The sequence below is a fragment of the Pyrus communis genome, chromosome 6 (genome assembly GCF_041283825.1).
Source record: "Pyrus communis isolate YQ-2024b chromosome 6, ASM4128382v1, whole genome shotgun sequence".
NCBI lineage: Eukaryota > Viridiplantae > Streptophyta > Magnoliopsida > Rosales > Rosaceae > Pyrus > Pyrus communis.
The window spans coordinates 23,974,935-23,992,661 of NC_142570.1; the positions used below are offsets into that span (position 1 = coordinate 23,974,935).

Below are 17,727 nucleotides of genomic sequence, written 5' to 3' on the forward strand. Positions count from 1 at the left end.
GTTTAACATATTTTAGAACCTTGTTAAGGGACATTTTTTTTTTTCTTTGGGGCTTGGCGTTGGCTTGGCAGCAAGAGGGATCTCCAATGCATAATTTCGCTAGACAATTGCAATAATCCAATAATCAAGCACCACATCGTTTATTTTAAAATTTTAGTCTTCCTAGCTTACCCAAAATAAAATAAAAACGAAAATAAGCGAAATACAGGGTTAAAAAGTATATTCCCCTTATAAAAAGAATCAAGAATTCTTTACAATGCCAAAATAAATAAAAATAAATTCTAGCCTCATATCTTGTCCAATCTCATCTCATTTACCCTTTTGATTGTTCAATTTGTAAACCTGCATAAATAATGGAGGGACGAGCTTCAACAACTCGGGACACAACCTTACCACAGTAAACTGACAAAACTAGATTAAGTCATAGCATCTTAGCAATCAGGTATCAAATCATGTGTGTCCCATTCCATATTTATACTACTTGATCTCGAGTGACTAATTATACATCCCATTCCGTACTTAACAAGCCATAAAAAAAAAAACGCATGACATCCACTGTAACCCTGCTCAAATAACTTGGTATATTACTAATTAAACACTATTATCCAAATGTCGTTTTGATTGATATGGAATATTGTAAGGAAAGAAACAATGGAACAGAAATAGATTTAGATAAACAAGTAAAGATGCAATCCAATAAAATCTAAATAGATGAGTCCATTCACATACTTTAGCCTATAGTTGTATACAAAAACTCTCATTAAATACATGCAATCTGGGTAATCATTTCCAACAGGAAAGCATATGTTTCATTATATATAGTTGAAAGTAACACACACACACACACACACACACATACATGCAATCTGGGTAATCATTTCCAACAGGAAAGCATATGCTTCATTATGTATAGTTGAAGGCAGGCGCTTGCGCGCGCACACACAAAATAAGTTTGATACACACACACACAATAAGTTTGATAACTAACGTGCAAGCTAACAAATCCTTGACATAGAAACTATCATCACATAAAATTAAAAGTAATAGGATAGACAGACATGAAAACAGCTACGGAAAATTGAATGGAAAACTGGGGATATGTCATATACTTATCAAGGCTCTATACAATTTTTTTTATTTTTTTTTTTTTTTTTGTAACAGAGAAGTTCCGGCTTTTTCTACGACAAGCTTCTTTTTTTGGTTTTTACAGATCGACCACCATGAGGGATTATGAACAGAGTTTTCACCTTAAATCAAAATAGATTTTCTTTTCAAAAATGAATCAATTGGTAGATCAACTGATACCACAAAGCCCTTTCAGCTTTCATATCAAAACAGCCCACAGAAATATATAAGTGCATAAAACCAAGTGGATTAAGATGTGAAAACAAGTATTTGCACAAATTAAAGTTGTCAATCACAGCACTGCATAACATTAACAACAATAAGGAAGTCATGTACGGCCGTTAACAGAATAAAGGAGATACGAAAATAATTACTAAAGCTTTGCAAGCTACAGGTTAACAAGATATGTAATCATGTTTGTTTCATGATTCAGACCCCAACCTAATCTCGTCAAAGTGAAGCGAACATTGAGTTTTAGGGTGCAAAGTGGCGATATTTTAGTTTCAAGGGGAAAGTGAGATAAAATTCGAGTTCTAGGGGAAAACAAAAAATAAGCCTTTAATCAATAGAAAGGAATCATCATGCACAGATATATGCAGATTATAAGTTGATCTTGCAAAGAACTTATGCAAATTCCATGGTAGGGGGAAGCAAGGATTCGAACCTTAATCTTCTCATGTAGATATTATAACGTGCATAACCAACCACAAGTTGAGAGCTCTACCAATTTCAATCCAAGGACGCTTAAGAACCTCCATCGGGAATTGAATGCTATCTATGTAATACTCAGGAGAGTATGCAAGGTTGTGACTTCTAAGGATGTAAAAGTAGCAATACGTAATCCTGCTCTAATGCTCGGTTGCTGTCATCACGGGACTCTTTAAAACACTCAGAAAGCATCAACAGCCACGTCTATTTCAAATCGACAAAGGATTTAGAAATGTAGCCTCAACTAAATTAGTTTCACCTTCAGATTCAGACGGCTTGTAAATCCAACCTTGACATGGTTTCATAATTGATTCTAACCTCAAAAACTTCAGAAAACTCATTGATCAAAGATCTACAAGTAATATCAAGTAGCTGACAATCATCGGGATCAGGTAGATCTGCTCTTCCACAGTCGGCAGATGTATGAAATTCCTCAAGCAAGCTTTTAACGCTTCCAACCTGATAGCCTTGTAACCCACAAGGTACGATCCAACGAAAATGGGTCAAGTCTGGGTTCACATTCACTGCTAAGCCATGATATGCTATCCACTGGCTGACTCGTATTCCAATGGCTGCCAGTTTCTGGTTTCCTGAAGAAAAAATCAAATAAAAACATCACAAGAAAATTCCAGCTGCCAGCTTCAATACCAATATTCATGTTTTTTTAAACACGACTAAATTAGGGAACAAGGAACCACCACTTGTAAAGGAAGCTATGAGAGCAAAAACTCGGTAGTGGCAATGATAATTAGCTATAATACGAAAAGAAGGACATACAGCATGCCTTTGTTTTAAGAAGCATACCATGCCAAACACCAGTGAGGCCCTCAAGCCGAGATGCCTTGATACAGAATGTCTTTGATAGAGCACGGATGATCACCTCCTCAAGTGACCTGAGGTACCAATGAAGATCCATCTTGTGATTTCGTAGATTCATAATAGGGTACATAACTATCTACAGTGAAAAACGCATGCATCCACGGTTAGGAAAGCTGACCCTCTAAGCAATTAAGTCACATGTTCGGGATTTTGATTCCTACTTTACCACCGTGGGATAACAAGTTCAAATTACAATGGCAACATCTTCGGAAACATAAAGGTTAAATTCAGCCACTGAAGTACCTGACCCGGACCATGATATGTAACCTCGCCGCCACGTTCAGTTCGATAAACATCGAAAGGTGGGTCCTTGATATCAAAATTAAGGAACTGTTCTGAACTAGCAGTTCCCAAGGTATACACAGGACGATGCTGGAGAACGAACAATGAGTCTGGGCAATGATCATTCTTTTCTATCATAGCTTTTTTCTCCTCAACTATGCTCTTCTGCCAAGCCCATGCCTGACTGTAAGGAACCTGCTGCTTGTACATATTGAAGCACTCACACCTGCACAAATCCAAGTTGACCTGGTGGGTTCCATGGGACATTATAAGTATATAAAATGATTTGGAAACTCACTCTCTCATTGCCTCGATAGTATAAGAGGTGGACTGCGGAGTTTTAACATCTGAAACTTGATTCGATTTTGATAAGATGCGCAGAGAGAAAGACCGATGAGGTTTATGTTGATGCTTATAGATTGGGTATGTTGGAACTGCAGCAACACAGTGAGTCACCACAACAGTCATATTTTAGGTGGTGTTTTGGCTCCTACAATGAAATGGACTGGGAATGTGAACGTAGTTGGGAAGGCAACGGAAATTTAGAAAAACACAATAAACAGGCATAGTTCAGCCAAAAATAAATTGGTAGAAACAACAATATTAATAAAAAGCATCACCAAATTGAAAGACCGCAAAAATTACATTGCAATTGTCGTGCGACCAAAATTTGTTACAGTTCACAACTTGCAGAAAGGAGCTAAAAATATATGCAAAGGTTCAATTTGCCAGTCTGTTCTCAATAAACTAATAGTTTGAAAGCTTCTTGACATTGATATTTAAGTTAATCTAACTAATATTTCTTGTTGAAGGCTTAGCGGCGAAGTCTGCATAAGATAAATAATCATCATCTATCATTCATTATTCAGAATTCAGAAACATATAATAATTCAAATGATGCAAATTAAGGTTACAATCCAAATCAAATTGAAGTTAACTTTATAACTCATAGTCATATAACTCTGTAACAAATTCATATCATTCAGATTTCAGATGATAAAATCATACCTGCAGCAAGCACGCAACAAGCAAGGCAGAAGATGAACGCAGTTAAAAAGCAGGCACACCAACACCAATCCCTGCATAATTCCATGTAATTGAACTCATTAAATTTCGAAAAATCACTCAATTCACCTTAATACAAACCAATTAATAAATTCCCAGTTTTATTTGTAGAGATTCATTTAACAAAAGAGGAGTAAATAGATGGAACAAGCGCTGACAGAAAACAAAAGAGGAGTAAAGAGATTCCTACAGTCAATCTGCACACTCCTCAAAACTGTTCAGAAGTACCTTGACAGACGGAGCCGCGGAGAAAGACAACTAAGTTGATTAAGGAGAAGATGAGATGGAGTGCGGAGAGAGACTCGCCGGAAATGGGACAAACGGAGATGAAGTCGCCGCCAAGAGGAGAGAAAGATGAGGGCTTTTATTATCGGGGGAACTGGAAACAGAGCGAGAGAAAGAAAGATAGGAAATTTGAAAAAATAATCAGAATTTTGACTTCAAATAGAATTAGAAAATTTAAAAATGTGATTGTAATTCTATACGGGATCTAAATTTTTGTTATTTTTTCAAATTTTTCAAGAAATGGTAGATACCATCCAGGGTTTATAGGGAGTATCAAGGAGCGTATTTAGTCGAGATTTTAAATGAGTTTTTAAAAATGAAATTATAAATGGTCAAAAAATTCAGTGGTTCTGATGGTGTTATGGTACTTTTAATGTCACTCTCGTAGTATTTTTAGTGTTTCTCTCGTAATGAAAAAGTTGTTAACTAAATCTTCTTGGTAAACCTCATTAGCAATTAAAATTAAATCTAAACTTCCGTTAGTCCCATGTTAAATAAACTCACGTGTGTCTCACATTGAGAGGCTAAATTTGTGTTTTTGGTACTAAATCAAGAAACCAAAAACATATGTCGTCGTATTCGTTCAAATTTCAAGCTTTTTTTTCATCGAGTCAATTCCAATTTTAGTTGAACCCCAATATCTAAGGACATATATTTTTGTTTCTTTATTTGGTTTGTAAAAAGACAAATTTAGCCTCTTCACATGAGATCCACATGGGTTTATTTAATGGGAAACTGACATAATTTACCTTTGAACTTGAACTACCAACCGAGATAATTGAAAAATATGACACCACAGGACCACAAAAAGAAATTGGCCTTTATAAAAATCTACGTGTATTTAAAACGTAATTAATTTGATGTCTTACTTAGTTACAAATCTACGCTACTAAACTCTACTAAAAAAATATAATTAATTTGATGGAATTTTTAAATTGATGAGTTTTATGAGAGTTTATAGTGTAGCTTAAGCCATAACAAATCCTGCCTCTTTCATTCCCACAATCACAATCAACTGCTCTCCCCATTTTCATCATCTTTATCTCCAGCTTCTCTTCGTCACAGGGCATGCCTCATCCAGATCACAAAAGTCTCATTTCTCACTTCCATTCATTCAACAACAATTGAACCCGAGTCTCCCTAGCTACTGAACAATCAAGAAGTATAACCGTCCCTCTAATCTCAAAATAATAATAAGGTTATTACTAATATATAGATTTATAAAATCAAAACAATCGGCAAAGCTTGTAGAAATAAATTATAAGAAATTACATTTATACTGGTTCTATTACTGCCTCTGTGCGCTTACCATTAAATATGGACTAGAATTTACTTGATTCAAATACAACCTGATCAAATATGTCTTTCCCCTTCTCATTTGAATTAAGGTATAATTTTGTGTTCATGTGTGTTCATTTCAATCAAGTTAGGGCTTAACTCGAAGTAATCTCAAGTTTACCAGTTTTATCGAGCTCAATCTTATTATTACACTTTTTTAAAAATGGTTTTTTTATCCTCAATTAGCATAAATATTAATTAAAATTAAACTTTTGGTTGGTTCGTGAAAAAGGTGAATCATTATGTCGCTTTTGGTTGGTTCGTGAAGCACAACACCCATAAGTAGGAGAAAAGATCGTTAATGTAAAATGACCACTTTTGCCGTTTTTAGCTTCCCAACATAAACTTACAGCCCCACTTTATACTTAAGTTGGTACAAAATTAATGGGTCAATAGGATGGTTGATTCTTCTTAACAGCATGAGTTCACCCTGATGGCAAATAAGCATAATAAACACGTTGTAAGGCTGATTTTGCATTGCAGAAAGTATTTTAAAAACAGTTATAAAAAAGTTGGGGTTAAAATTGTGTTTGGCAAATGAAAAAAAAAAAAAAAAAAAAAAAAAGCTTTTTGTTAAAATCATGGGTTCAAAATAGCAGAAAGCAGAAACAACTCTATCCTTGCTTCTGAAAACAATGTTTTTTTTTCACATCACAGCAACTCCAAACTAGCTCGTAATCTGCTCAATTATTAGTGTATTTCTACTATACACCGCTACGTGGATCTAGTTTTTAGGGGAAATTCTTGTATACTATGGAAGACATATCCCCGAGTTCTTGTAGTTGAATACAATACTATAAATTTACAATACTTATGCTGAGAAGAACTTCCAATAAAGTGAAGTACATAAATTTTTTTTAATATAAGAACCCAATTGCGTTTTTTTTGGACAGCCCATGTAATGGGTTTAGTTGAGAAGACTGGAAACTAGATAACTGAACCGGCGCATGAAAGTTTGGAGACTGCTGGGCCAAATTGGAGGTTTGAGCTGGACCTGCTGAGGCATTTGGTGCGTTGAGTAAGTAGTATGCAAGCCCACCACAACTATAGGGTTCATCAACTAGCTTGCTTTCGATCTCATAACAGATGTGTTCGTGAATAAATTGAACACATCAAAAGTGATGCCTTTTGACCTCGTACTCACTATAGTGGCGCTCCCCGTTATTAGCAGGATTGACGCACCGATGGTCCATCGAGCAGCTCTACCTCATGCAGATCTCCACAACCATCTAAACAAAACAAATCCAAAAAGTTAGATATATTAGGTGTTTGAACCTAGCATTGAGAGTTTGATATAACTGCAGACAAACCTTGCAGCAGTAGGCGACTCCGGTACATCTTCATCAATAGTTTGTTCATCCTGCCATCATCACTGCTAATTTTGTTGTCCCCACCACCATTGCTACTAACACTAATTTGTTCATCGCCACCATCATCACTGCTAATTTTGTCGTCCCCACCACCACTGCCACTAGCATTAATGCCAACCAGACCACCCAGTTCTCGTATAAAGGACTATTCATCTCACATGCAGAGGGGGCATTGAGAAGGAGTGAAAGGTTAAGTGACACAGGCCCCAAATTTGAAAGGACCCCCAAATTTTTGTCATCTAATATTTATATGTAATAATGTTCTATATTCAAAAATTACTTTTGTTATGTAATAATGTTCTATATTTAAAAATAGTTGTTGTTATCACTTTAAAATATTATCGTGTATTCCTTATAAGCATAATTTGTTTTCTTTCAAAGTATAAAAATTTGAAGTACAATGAGATATTTTGAGTGCCAATAATAACACCTTAAAAAAAGTATTTTTCTCAATTTTATTATATAATAATACTATATATTCAACCTAAACTTTAAAGTTAGAGTTTTTGAAGTTTTTTTTTCTTGTTTGGTTGTTTAAGATTGAACTGTTTTTGATTATTTATTGAACATTATGTTTGTTGCTTTTTTTACTTATTATTAATAATACTTTTAAACTTGCAATCAGTGAGTGCTAAACTTTGTTTTGATTTAAGTGATTGATTTCGCCGCTAGTACTGCGGTTTAGTACTATTCATCTTCACTTGTAAGTGAGAGGTCTTAGTTAAATTCTCGCCAAAGACGAATTTGAACCACATTATTGCTAGCTCATTGTGAACATTAGCCTACTTCCCACCCCCATTAGTATAGATAATATCGTTTGTTTTAAAAAAAAAAAGTGATTGCTTTCAAGTGTCAATACATTGTCCTACTTTTTTAAACCTATCTTAAAAAGGACTTTTTCTATAAATTTCACACAAGGCCCTTAAAATTTTAGAGACGCCCTTGCTCCTATGTATATAATAACCTACGGATATAAAATTGGCAAGTTCCATCAAATACATATTTGAGTTTTTATCACAAACAGTTCCTAAAATTGGCCCACCCTATAAAGATGGTCCTTGAAATTGCAAATCGATCAATGCAGTTCCTGAAAATAGATGTCACAAATCAATGTGGTATTTTCGTCAAAATTTCTGTTATATGCTGACGTGGCAGATAACTGGATCATACAAGTCTAATATATAGGGATTAAAATATTAAAATACAAAAAATATAATTTATTTTTATATAATTAAAAAAATTAAATAAAGAAAAAAACGAAAGAAAAAAGAAGCTAGGTACTTCAGAGAGGTAGACGGGGGAGCCATCGCAGACTCGCTAGGCTTAGCGAGTGGTTTTGAGGATTCAGGTGATGTGGTTGACAGGGAATTGGAGGTAGCCTTTTTGGGATCGGGAGACCAATTTGGTGGTGCGGGGCTTGACTCGGTCGGCTTTGGTGGTGGTTGCAGTGGTGGATCAGAAGGTTTGATTTCAGAATTTTGAATTTCAAGTTTAAAGGATTTGAAAGTGTTTGAATCTTGGACTTGCAGTGAAGTTGGATGACAGGATGACAACCCTTAATTTGGTTGTATTGTGTTCTCAAAGCCAACGTGAATTTTTCTTAAAAGAGTTGCGAAAACAAATCCGCCCAAGAAAGTCACGACAAAAGAATGAATATCATAAGACTCCTTGCAGCCATCATAATGTCTTCAACAACTTTGTTTGGCTATTTGACCGTAAACCAAAAACAAACGTATACCACAAAAAAAAAGAAAATTCAATATTCTTCTGAGAACAAAAACATCCCAATTCAAGAGCAATTTATTCACGAATTCTTTAAAAACAAGACCCAATTCATTGTTGGCAAATGAATAAACTTTTAAAAAACATACGCATAATTTAAATCAGGAATATTCTGATAGGAAGTTGAGTCAAAGAAGGACAAAGATCTAACTGAAACCCACAAAACAAAACCCAAACACTGCAAAATGGCCCCGAATCCAACATTCTCCTCTCCTCTCCTCACCCACCCATTCATAAAAGAGTGCCAACATCAACGTCTATCTCTTCTTTCTTAATCAAAGAGCAAATTAAGAACACACACACGGAGAGAAAAAGGTAATATAAAAGAGACACAGAGAAATAAGCATTACCCTGAGAGAGGGGAGGAGACAGCCGAAGAAACAGTCAAAGTCAGTGAGTGATGATGGTGCAGAATCCAAAGAAGAAGAAGAAGAAGAGATAATGTCTGAGTGAGAAGACTGAGAAGTAAAAGGCAGAATCCTGAGAAGACAGAAGAATTTAGAGGAAATAGCAAGAGAAGGAGAATAGATAAAGAACAGTGAGAAGTGAGGGGAATGATGAGTGAAATTTGTAGCTGAACTCTATCGCCGGGAATGGCAATCAGAAACCCAACGATTCATTTTTGCTGTAATCGGCAAAAATGGCTGTTTGAGGGTGAAAGGTAGTGTATAGTCTCTTTTGGAGAGGTTGAACCATTAATAATATGCATTATTCGGAATTATAATGACCTCCACCCAATCAAAATGGATTGGGCCGTTTAAAAGTTCGAAAAAATCAGACGTTTACAAAATTTCTTCAAACCTTCTCGAGTAATAGTTTGAAAAAGCATACGTGGGTTCGATATAAGCCTTAAGTGCATCGATCAAATTAAATATGAGTTCATGTACAACAAGACGAATCAAGCCGGGCTGGGTCGACTCATCCTGTTTTAGATGAGCACAAACGAATAAAATAAAATACAATAAAGATTGTGAGTGAATTATTTCTATGAAGAATTTGAATTTCCCATTAAAGAGAGACAACTCTGCTCTGAGTCTTTGACTTTGAGATGAATCAAAAACTCAAAACCTCATTTGTTGGCAAGGCAATACCACTATATGGGAAACATGTTTTGGGAAAAGCACTTAAAAAACACAATGATTGATTAGAAATTGGATTATATTAAGAGTATTAAAACATATTGGTGTTCGTATGGGTGTACAATGGATCGGGCTAGGCTAGCCCAACCCGATTAAAACAGGCACATATGGATCGAGGAACATAGCATTGAGGTATCGTTTGGTATGCAGACAGGACGGGACGGAACGAAATGGGACGGGATGGGACGGGACAGGACGGAACGGAACGGAGCGAGAGCAAAGATGCCCTCGGATGGAAACAAGAAGGAAGAAGAAGGAGACGGAGATCTTATAATTTTTTGTTCCACGGATGTGGAACGAGTCGTTCCAGGGGGTGAGGTGAAACGAAAATTCACCCAAAACTCGTCATGTGGAACAGCTCGTTCCACCCGTTTTAGGCACACCAAACGTGGGACGGAACGCCTTATCCCACTCTGTTCCGTCCTGTCCCACGTACCAAACGGTACCTGAGGGTTTGATATAACTATGGACAAACCCAGTAGAAGGAGGTGGCTCCAGTACATCTTCTTCAAAAGATGTCAGGGAAAACCACTCAACATTCTCTGAGAGTTCCAGTGACCTTGAACGCTAGACTTTCGGGAATGAACGTATCTTTTTTCCTCAAATGACACAAATAAGATGAATTGCTTATTCCGATAGCAGTATGGAAGTTCTCATTTGTAACATCTGTTGAATTAAGTATCTATGCATCAACGTGTTCATCGTCCAAGTCAATCATATCCACGTTCTCCCTTATCAATTGCAGAGAAGATTTCATGCATAAAGCAGCATGGTCACCACCAAAGCACCAATTTGGGCAATCTGCTTCCAAAGACCATCCACATCATCATCACAAGTAACTTCATCCAACCATTCCTCCTGGGTTCCCCTCGCAAAGCTCTAATTCTCCATAGTTTTTGGACAGAGTAGAGGAGACGGCAGAATTCGGGGGAGGCGAAAATTTTTGGAGGAAGCGACATTAGAATGAGGAGAAGAGATAGAGAACACTGAGAATGAAGCAGAATGATAAGTGCTATTTTTACTTCAAGGGATATTACGCATGAGTTCATGTACAACGAAACGAGTTGGGCCAAGCTGAGTCGACTCACCTCGTTTTAGATGAGCACAAACGAATATAATAAATTACAATAAAGATTGTGAATGATTTATTTCTATGAAGAATTTGAATTTCCTATTAAAGAGAGACAACTTTGCTCTAAGTCTTTGACTTTTAGATGAATCAAAAACCCAAACCCAAAACCTCATTTTTCGCAAGGCACTACCACTACATGGGAAACAACATTTGGGAAAAGAAATTAAAAAACACAATGATTGATTATAAATTGAATTATATTAAGAGTATTAATACATAATTGGTGTTTATATGGATGTACAATGAGTCGGGCTAGGCTGGCCCAATTTAATGGTGAGGTGAACTTAGATGGATGATGGTGTTTAACAAGGAAAAAAAAAAAAAAAAATCTTATTTTACCAAAAAAAAAATCTTACTATTTTTGGTGTAATTAGTCAGAATAAAAATAGAGATGGATAGAATTGCTTGCCTACAAAAGGAATTTTCATGCAAGTAGCCCTCTACCCCAATGGTGGAGGGAGTGTTTCCCTTGCACCACAGGATGAGCTCGAACCCCGTTAGCTCTCTAATTTAACAAATTTATCATTTGACCAAAACAAAAAAAAAAGAATTTTTATTTATTTATTTATTCATTATTTAGGAATTACATACTGATTTTTCATTGCAAGTGGCTTTTTAGCACAATAGTGGTTATTTACCACAATGGGGAAAAAATGTTGAGCCATGCATGACAGCGTGAGTTCAAAATCCGTCGGTGACTAATGTAACCAAATTTATTATTTGACAAAAAAAAATTAAAAAATAGAAATGAATTAAAATCTTTCATTTCTGCCACACATGCCATATCCCAATTTCCATTGACTTCATCATATGTAAAAGCTGCTTGTTGATCAATTCTCCACAAATAGTTTGCACACCGCTTGTCATCTTTCGAAGCCTTGTATGCCTTAAAGCTTCTGTTGACCTTATTCCACCACATGTGTAAAAAGAACAATGTGCTAATCGAATTAGTTTTGAACTTCCATGAAAACGAGTGTTGAAACGGGATCTCGTGCCGGCCAAGGTCATCGTTTTTGGATTTGCAAAAGAAAACAATTTCGTATCCCATAGCTGGCCGCATGTGCATTGGGCTGATATATGGGTCAGGTTGAAGATCAGACCCTAATCCCAATCCACCAACAGAAAGATAGATTAATAATTTTAGCTGTTGGATCATATTTCAAGGGATTCGAATTATTTGATGGGGATTATTTAGTGGAAGGGATCCGAAGAGGATCCCTTTAATAGTAGTATGCTAGAAAGCCTAGAGCAACTTTATTTATTTATTTAATATTACACCTTCAATAATATTAGAAAATCTTGACAAATATAAAATTGTTTTTTTTTTTATGTATACATTACATGTAGATGTTTGCTAAGTAATATGTGTTTCATATGCTCCCTCAATAAAAAGATATTTTCTACTATAAAATACAGTCCATTAACCTCGCAATCTGATACGATTCTATTCAAGCACGATAGCAGGAGCGTTAAACATTGACGGCATCATCTGAATACAGAAGGTCTTCAGCCGGGTCATAAGGATTATATATAGCTTGGTGGAACTTCCATATGATATTTACCAATCAAAATTTCCAAATCCTGCAAAAACACATCTCAAACATGTTAGAGCATGCTTGTGCATTCTCAGTTCCGTATCTCTATTAGACAATGCATCCAAGAAAATAATTCAGTACCTAATTCGGGGCTTTGAAGGTACATATTTTCAGCCCTCAGTGCAGAGTTGTCAAAGGACAAGATGTCTTCTGGTTTTGTCTTTTCATCCCTGGGTGATTCAACTTCTGGCTCGGCTTCTGATTCTGCATTGTTTTGCGTGGTCATGGATAGCTTCCGTTTTGAACGAGCTCTCCTGTTCTGGAACCAATTGTAGACATTTGTTTCGGATATCTGGCCATGCTGTGTGAGTTCCATGGTTAGCTCTTTGATCTTCTGCTTGCATGGAGTTCCGTTACCTTCCTCAAAAATTTGCTCAAGGATTTGAAGTTGCACGGGTGACGGGGTCCAGCGCTGCCTTGAAGTTATCTTGTGGCCACCGGATGCCATGAATGGATCACAATAAAAATTCCCCAGTCTCATTCCTGAAACAGAAAGAATGATGATCATAGGAAATGGAAGGCCACACCAAATAAAATACTTTCTTCCACAAAAAAACCTTCACAAGTAAACACAACTTCGAAATTTTAAAAATTCACCAAACCACAATAGGATCATCCTAAATTGAAACAACCAAATTTGTAGACAAACAAAGTGAACTTGAATTTTATTCTTGGGAAGTTATCTTGAGGCCACCAGATGCCACGAATGTGGATCGTAACAAGAGTTCCCCAGCCCATTCCTGTACTTTGAAAAAAACTAAGAAAGAGAGGGAAAGAAAGACTCGTTCCCGAACCAGTAAGACTACGGATACCAAATAAAAATTATTCATTTGACAAGACTGACACAAGTTTGAATATTTTTAAACAAGATAGTTTCTCTTGCTCTTTCACTTTTATGTTGTAATTAAGTGAATATAATCAAACAACAGAAACGCCGATTATTGGGCAGCAAACTCAAGATCAGAAGAAACTACAGATGGTAAGCAATTTGTGCAGCAACAAAAGTCCGATCACTTGTAGTTCTGTTGATGATACTAAAGGTACCAATATTCAGTTCATAGTTAGTTAAAAACTACCTTTTTCTAGTACTTAAATTTACTAATCCACATTTTTGTGCTTTCGCTTATCCTCCTTTTATTTCGGAGGCTAAGGCTGGGCCACGCCGGGTGCTGAATTTGACAAGGTCCTTCCACCTGAACTCCTGAAAAAGTTGGAGGAGGATATATCCACCAAGCTTGCGGTAAGCTTCTCCAACTTGAGGAACCGGTGTTCGTGCTCCCACCCCATGAATCAATTACTTGCAAGTGAATAAATTCATTACAAAAGCCTACATGGAAGTCTTTGGTACGTCAAGTAAACCAAGTGGCTCTATCATGTTACAAGGTTTTCACGGGACCGCGGCCATGGGCACATAAAACACCCAGAAATCGAGAACAAGTACATTCCTTTCCACCATTACCACAGAAAATCATAATCTTAGATACAAAAACAAGTAATGGAGTTTCGATACAGCTTCCTAAGTCCTAAATTAGCTCCTCATTTTACTTGAAAAAAATGAAAAAGAAGAGAAAAGTAGTAATCGTCATACTCATATGTGTAAAACCCAATATGGAGAAGGAAAATTGGATCAAATCTCATGAATCAAAACCAATCAACCACAAGTGGAAAAAAGCAATTAAAAAACAAACGCAATTGAGATTGGATGAGAGAGAGAGGGGCAGACCGACCAGTAAGATCCTGTTGGGCAGAGAGTTGCTTGTGCAAGTCGACAAGCTGGTCACAAATGGTGGTGTAGACGGCGATCTGTTGCCTCAGCTGCTCCATTTGCTCGTCCGTCATCACCTTCACGAACAACCCTCCATTTCCATTTCCAATCCTATCATCTTCTTCTGGGTTCTGCAAATTCTGGTGGATTATTTGCTGCTGCTGCTGCTGCTGCCACTCCCCCATCATCCTTCCCAATCAATTTGCTGAGTTGCTTTTTCTTCAACTCGCTTTTCCTCTTAAGCTTTACTCCCTCTAGCTACCAATCCGCTCTGCTCCTCCTCCTCGGTTTTCTGAGTCTAGTGTTTGATTGACTCGGTGACAGTGACTCACTTGTTGTATTAATTTAATACTACAGACAACAGAGAATGACGGCGTAAACTAAGGAACTGGGAATTTGGACTTGCCCTGTATTTTAGCATGTGATTGCTGCGAGCTTTGATTTTCAGAGACGGTAAATTGCGTTTTCCACACTCATGTCTCACGGTTCAGCGCATGAAACACTTTAAGTCCCTATCTATTATAAAGTATAGTGATATTCTCAAATCTTTTTACTTCTTATACATTTTTGTTAATTTTTTGTTATTGATTTTCTTTAATTTATTCGATTTGATGGCTAAAAATTAAGATATGTATGTGAATAGCATTACCCTAATATATACGCGGCCGCACGGGGGGGGGGGGGGGGTTTGTTTTGGTGGGGGGGTGTTATGATTCAGATGCATTTATAACACACATTTTACCGTTCACTAGTGCTTACTTTGTAACCTTTTTTTTTTTAAACAACACGGACTGTTTATATTTCAATTCATCATCCACATATTATTCTTGAAAAAAAAAAATTAGACATTCAATTCATAATTATAACACATCCAAAACCATTTATAGTATAGACAAATACAGTTGTAACGAAAAGCTAAAACGACTATCATTTAATCAAACAATCATATGGTTTCAAATTTAGGTGATTTTTAGTAAATATAATCTTTGAAGAAAAACCTAAAGAGTTATTTATTGGTTTACTCCCTGAACTTGTATTGAGGTGCAATCTCCTCCTAAACTTTAACTTTAGCCGATTACCCCCTAACATTCATAATTATCTAATTTTCACCTAAACTTTAATTTTAGCCGATTACCCTTTAAAATTTTATAAAAAGTCAGTTGCTCCCTAGCGTTAGATTTTAAATTTTTCATCAAATTTTCGTCCATCCAATTTTCCATTCTTTTTGCCCCATACAATTGTCATGTGTTGATTGTGTGACCAAAATGAATAAAAAGTTTGATGAAAATTAAAAAAAAAAAAAATCTAGCCTCATGGGGGAAATTGGCTATTTATAAAAGTTCAGGAGGTAACCGGTTAAAATTAAAGTTCAAGGGGGAAATTGGTTAATTATAAAAGTTCAAACGGGTAAAATGGCTAAAATTAAAGTTTAGAAGGAAATTAATAGCTCTATACAAGTTTAGAGGCAAATCGACAAATATGCCAAAACCTAAAACATAAACAGTTCAAATTGTTAAAATACATTACAAAGTAGATCTTATAAAATAAATATCAAAATGTTTATTTTGTGTCCCGCGATCTCACCCCTATATACGTACATTATCCTTCACACTGATCGTCATGCACACCAAAGAAAGAGAAGCTCAAATTTTTATTCACATTTTATTAGTTATCTACTATTAACCCTTGGATCGAGTTAGTTGTCATGCGCACGCATATTCTTACATAAGCATCAAATTGATGTTATATTATAATGCCCCATCAAAAGAGGTTAAGGAGATCAAAACACAATATGGTCGTTATGTCCCCTCCCGCTCCAGTGTGATTAATAAACATGTTACCGTATATTATTAAGGATTAAGTATCTAAAACTCTCTAACCTTTTAGTGTCATTTTAAATTAATCTTAACTTTTTTAAATATTTCAAACAAGTACCTAACTTATTGAAAATGTCACATTCGTTAAGTCCCAGTTAATTTTTCAAACATAGATTATATTCAATACCCATCAATTGGGAATATCATGGTCAACACTAATATTAATTGCCTCAAATTCTAAATTTCAAACAAATTATATAATATGGAACCAATTGATTAAACGAATATTGAATTGAATAACAAATGGACCCAAATTGAAATTACATCAGGCAGGCAAGCTCTTAACAAAGAACAGAGATAAGAATTTAGACAGGTTTTAGGGAGCTTATAATGCTTCCAATTCTTCTTTATGGATAGTGAAGATGGTGGTGGCTGCATCATAGCAGTCCCTACCATTTCAGCAACCTCCATGAACTTCTTCGTGATGGTGGTGGCTTGAGTTATAGGGTGCAGTTGGTGGTTTTGCATTGAGTTGGGAGTTGATAGTTTGATGGGAGCGGTGGTGACTCTTAGTTGGTGGAAGTTATGCTTCCTATGACCTTCTATTGATTTTGGAGACAAAGTTAGCCCTAGTTAATGTAACATATTTTTAATTGCAGCTTAACGAATGTGACATTTAATAGGTTGGGTATTTGTTTGGAGTGTTTAAAAATGTTGAGACCAATTTGGAATGATACTAAAAGGTTGAGGAGTTTTAGGTACTTAATCCTATTATTAAATAGTAACACAAATTCTTTTCTTTGAGAATTAGAGAAAGTCCTATATTCCAACAACAAAACATATTAACCATCACAGGGTGCTCCGAGGGTTGAAGACGAATTTAGACCCGTATTCAACACAACACAAAAGTAGTTATGTGCATGTTAACCACTCACTTTCTTCTCCAGTATCTAGGAGGTATGATTCAGTATCCTAAAGGTGCACGTAAAGCAGTTCTGTGCGTGTTGTAAAGAACAAAAGAGGAATATTTCTCTTATTCTCAGAGAGTTTTAGGGGGAAAGTTCCTCCTTGGCGTATAAATATGTGTGTATATACTAGTGAGTGGCACCTCAGTCCAGGATGGCAGTGCACAGAGGATAAGAGCGTAAGCAGGGACTTGCCAGAACAGCTATAGCAACCGGGCCATCGACAAGGCTCGAAATCAAAGTGTTAGGAATCATACCAGCTCTCTTCGATTCCTTGAGATTCCTGGCAAACCTTTGGTCCCAATTCTCGGCAAATCCATGATTCAGAGGAAACTTTGCAAAATGCAACAACAGTGGGCCAAGTTGTTGTGTCCATGGATAACGAGAAAGGAATAAGATTCTCTCATCTCTTTTTTTCTCTCATTTGTTATTTCCTCTTATTTGAATGGTTACGGTTAAACTATGTTAATATTTTATATT

The 17,727-nt window shown here is 36.2% G+C and overlaps 2 protein-coding genes across 7 annotated transcripts; both read right to left on the minus strand.

Moving 5' to 3' along the window:
- Window positions 1–210: 210 nt before the first annotated feature.
- On the minus strand, window positions 211–4,631 carry LOC137711360 (octanoyltransferase LIP2p, chloroplastic). 6 transcript variants are annotated; one of them, XR_015963756.1, is made up of 8 exons: window positions 4,288–4,625; window positions 4,003–4,073; window positions 3,293–3,484; window positions 2,956–3,220; window positions 2,638–2,788; window positions 2,152–2,423; window positions 1,790–2,037; window positions 211–342 (listed from the first exon to the last, which is right to left on the minus strand). XR_015963756.1 is itself a non-coding variant. In XM_088696095.1 (7 exons), the coding sequence occupies exons 3-7, from the start codon at window positions 3,298–3,300 to the stop codon at window positions 1,939–1,941; spliced, it is 795 nt and encodes a 264-aa protein (XP_088552221.1). In that variant the 5' UTR covers window positions 3,301–3,428; window positions 4,003–4,073; window positions 4,288–4,628; the 3' UTR covers window positions 211–1,938. The 6 variants fall into 6 exon arrangements, 5 of the variants coding, with proteins under 5 accessions (XP_088552221.1, XP_088552220.1, XP_088552219.1 ...); XM_088696095.1 differs by having other exon boundaries at window positions 211–2,037; window positions 3,293–3,428; window positions 4,288–4,628; XM_088696094.1 differs by having other exon boundaries at window positions 211–2,037; window positions 3,293–3,499; window positions 4,288–4,628.
- A 7,706-nt stretch (window positions 4,632–12,337) lies between these two features.
- On the minus strand, window positions 12,338–14,955 carry LOC137711281 (WUSCHEL-related homeobox 8). Its single transcript, XM_068450513.2, has 3 exons — window positions 14,428–14,955; window positions 12,782–13,183; window positions 12,338–12,686 (listed from the first exon to the last, which is right to left on the minus strand). The coding sequence occupies exons 1-3, from the start codon at window positions 14,651–14,653 to the stop codon at window positions 12,664–12,666; spliced, it is 651 nt and encodes a 216-aa protein (XP_068306614.2). The 5' UTR covers window positions 14,654–14,955; the 3' UTR covers window positions 12,338–12,663.
- Window positions 14,956–17,727: the final 2,772 nt, after the last annotated feature.

Bases quoted from the DNA above. Each gene is read 5' to 3' on its own strand.
- LOC137711360 (XM_088696094.1), bottom strand. From the start codon at position 3,462: ATGACTGTTGTGGTGACTCACTGTGTTGCTGCAGTTCCAACATACCCA. The intron at 3,221-3,292 runs GTGAGTTTCCAA...GGATTTGTGCAG, and splicing joins ACTATCGAGGCAATGAGAGA to GTGTGAGTGCTTCAATATGT. The intron at 2,038-2,151 runs GTTAGAATCAAT...GATTTGAAATAG, and splicing joins AGTTTTCTGAAGTTTTTGAG to ACGTGGCTGTTGATGCTTTC.
- LOC137711281 (XM_068450513.2), bottom strand. From the start codon at position 14,653: ATGATGGGGGAGTGGCAGCAGCAGCAGCAGCAGCAAATAATCCACCAG. The intron at 13,184-14,427 runs GTCGGTCTGCCC...TTTCTGTTTCAG, and splicing joins TGCCCAACAGGATCTTACTG to GAATGAGACTGGGGAATTTT. The intron at 12,687-12,781 runs GTACTGAATTAT...GTGTTTTTGCAG, and splicing joins CCTTCAAAGCCCCGAATTAG to GATTTGGAAATTTTGATTGG.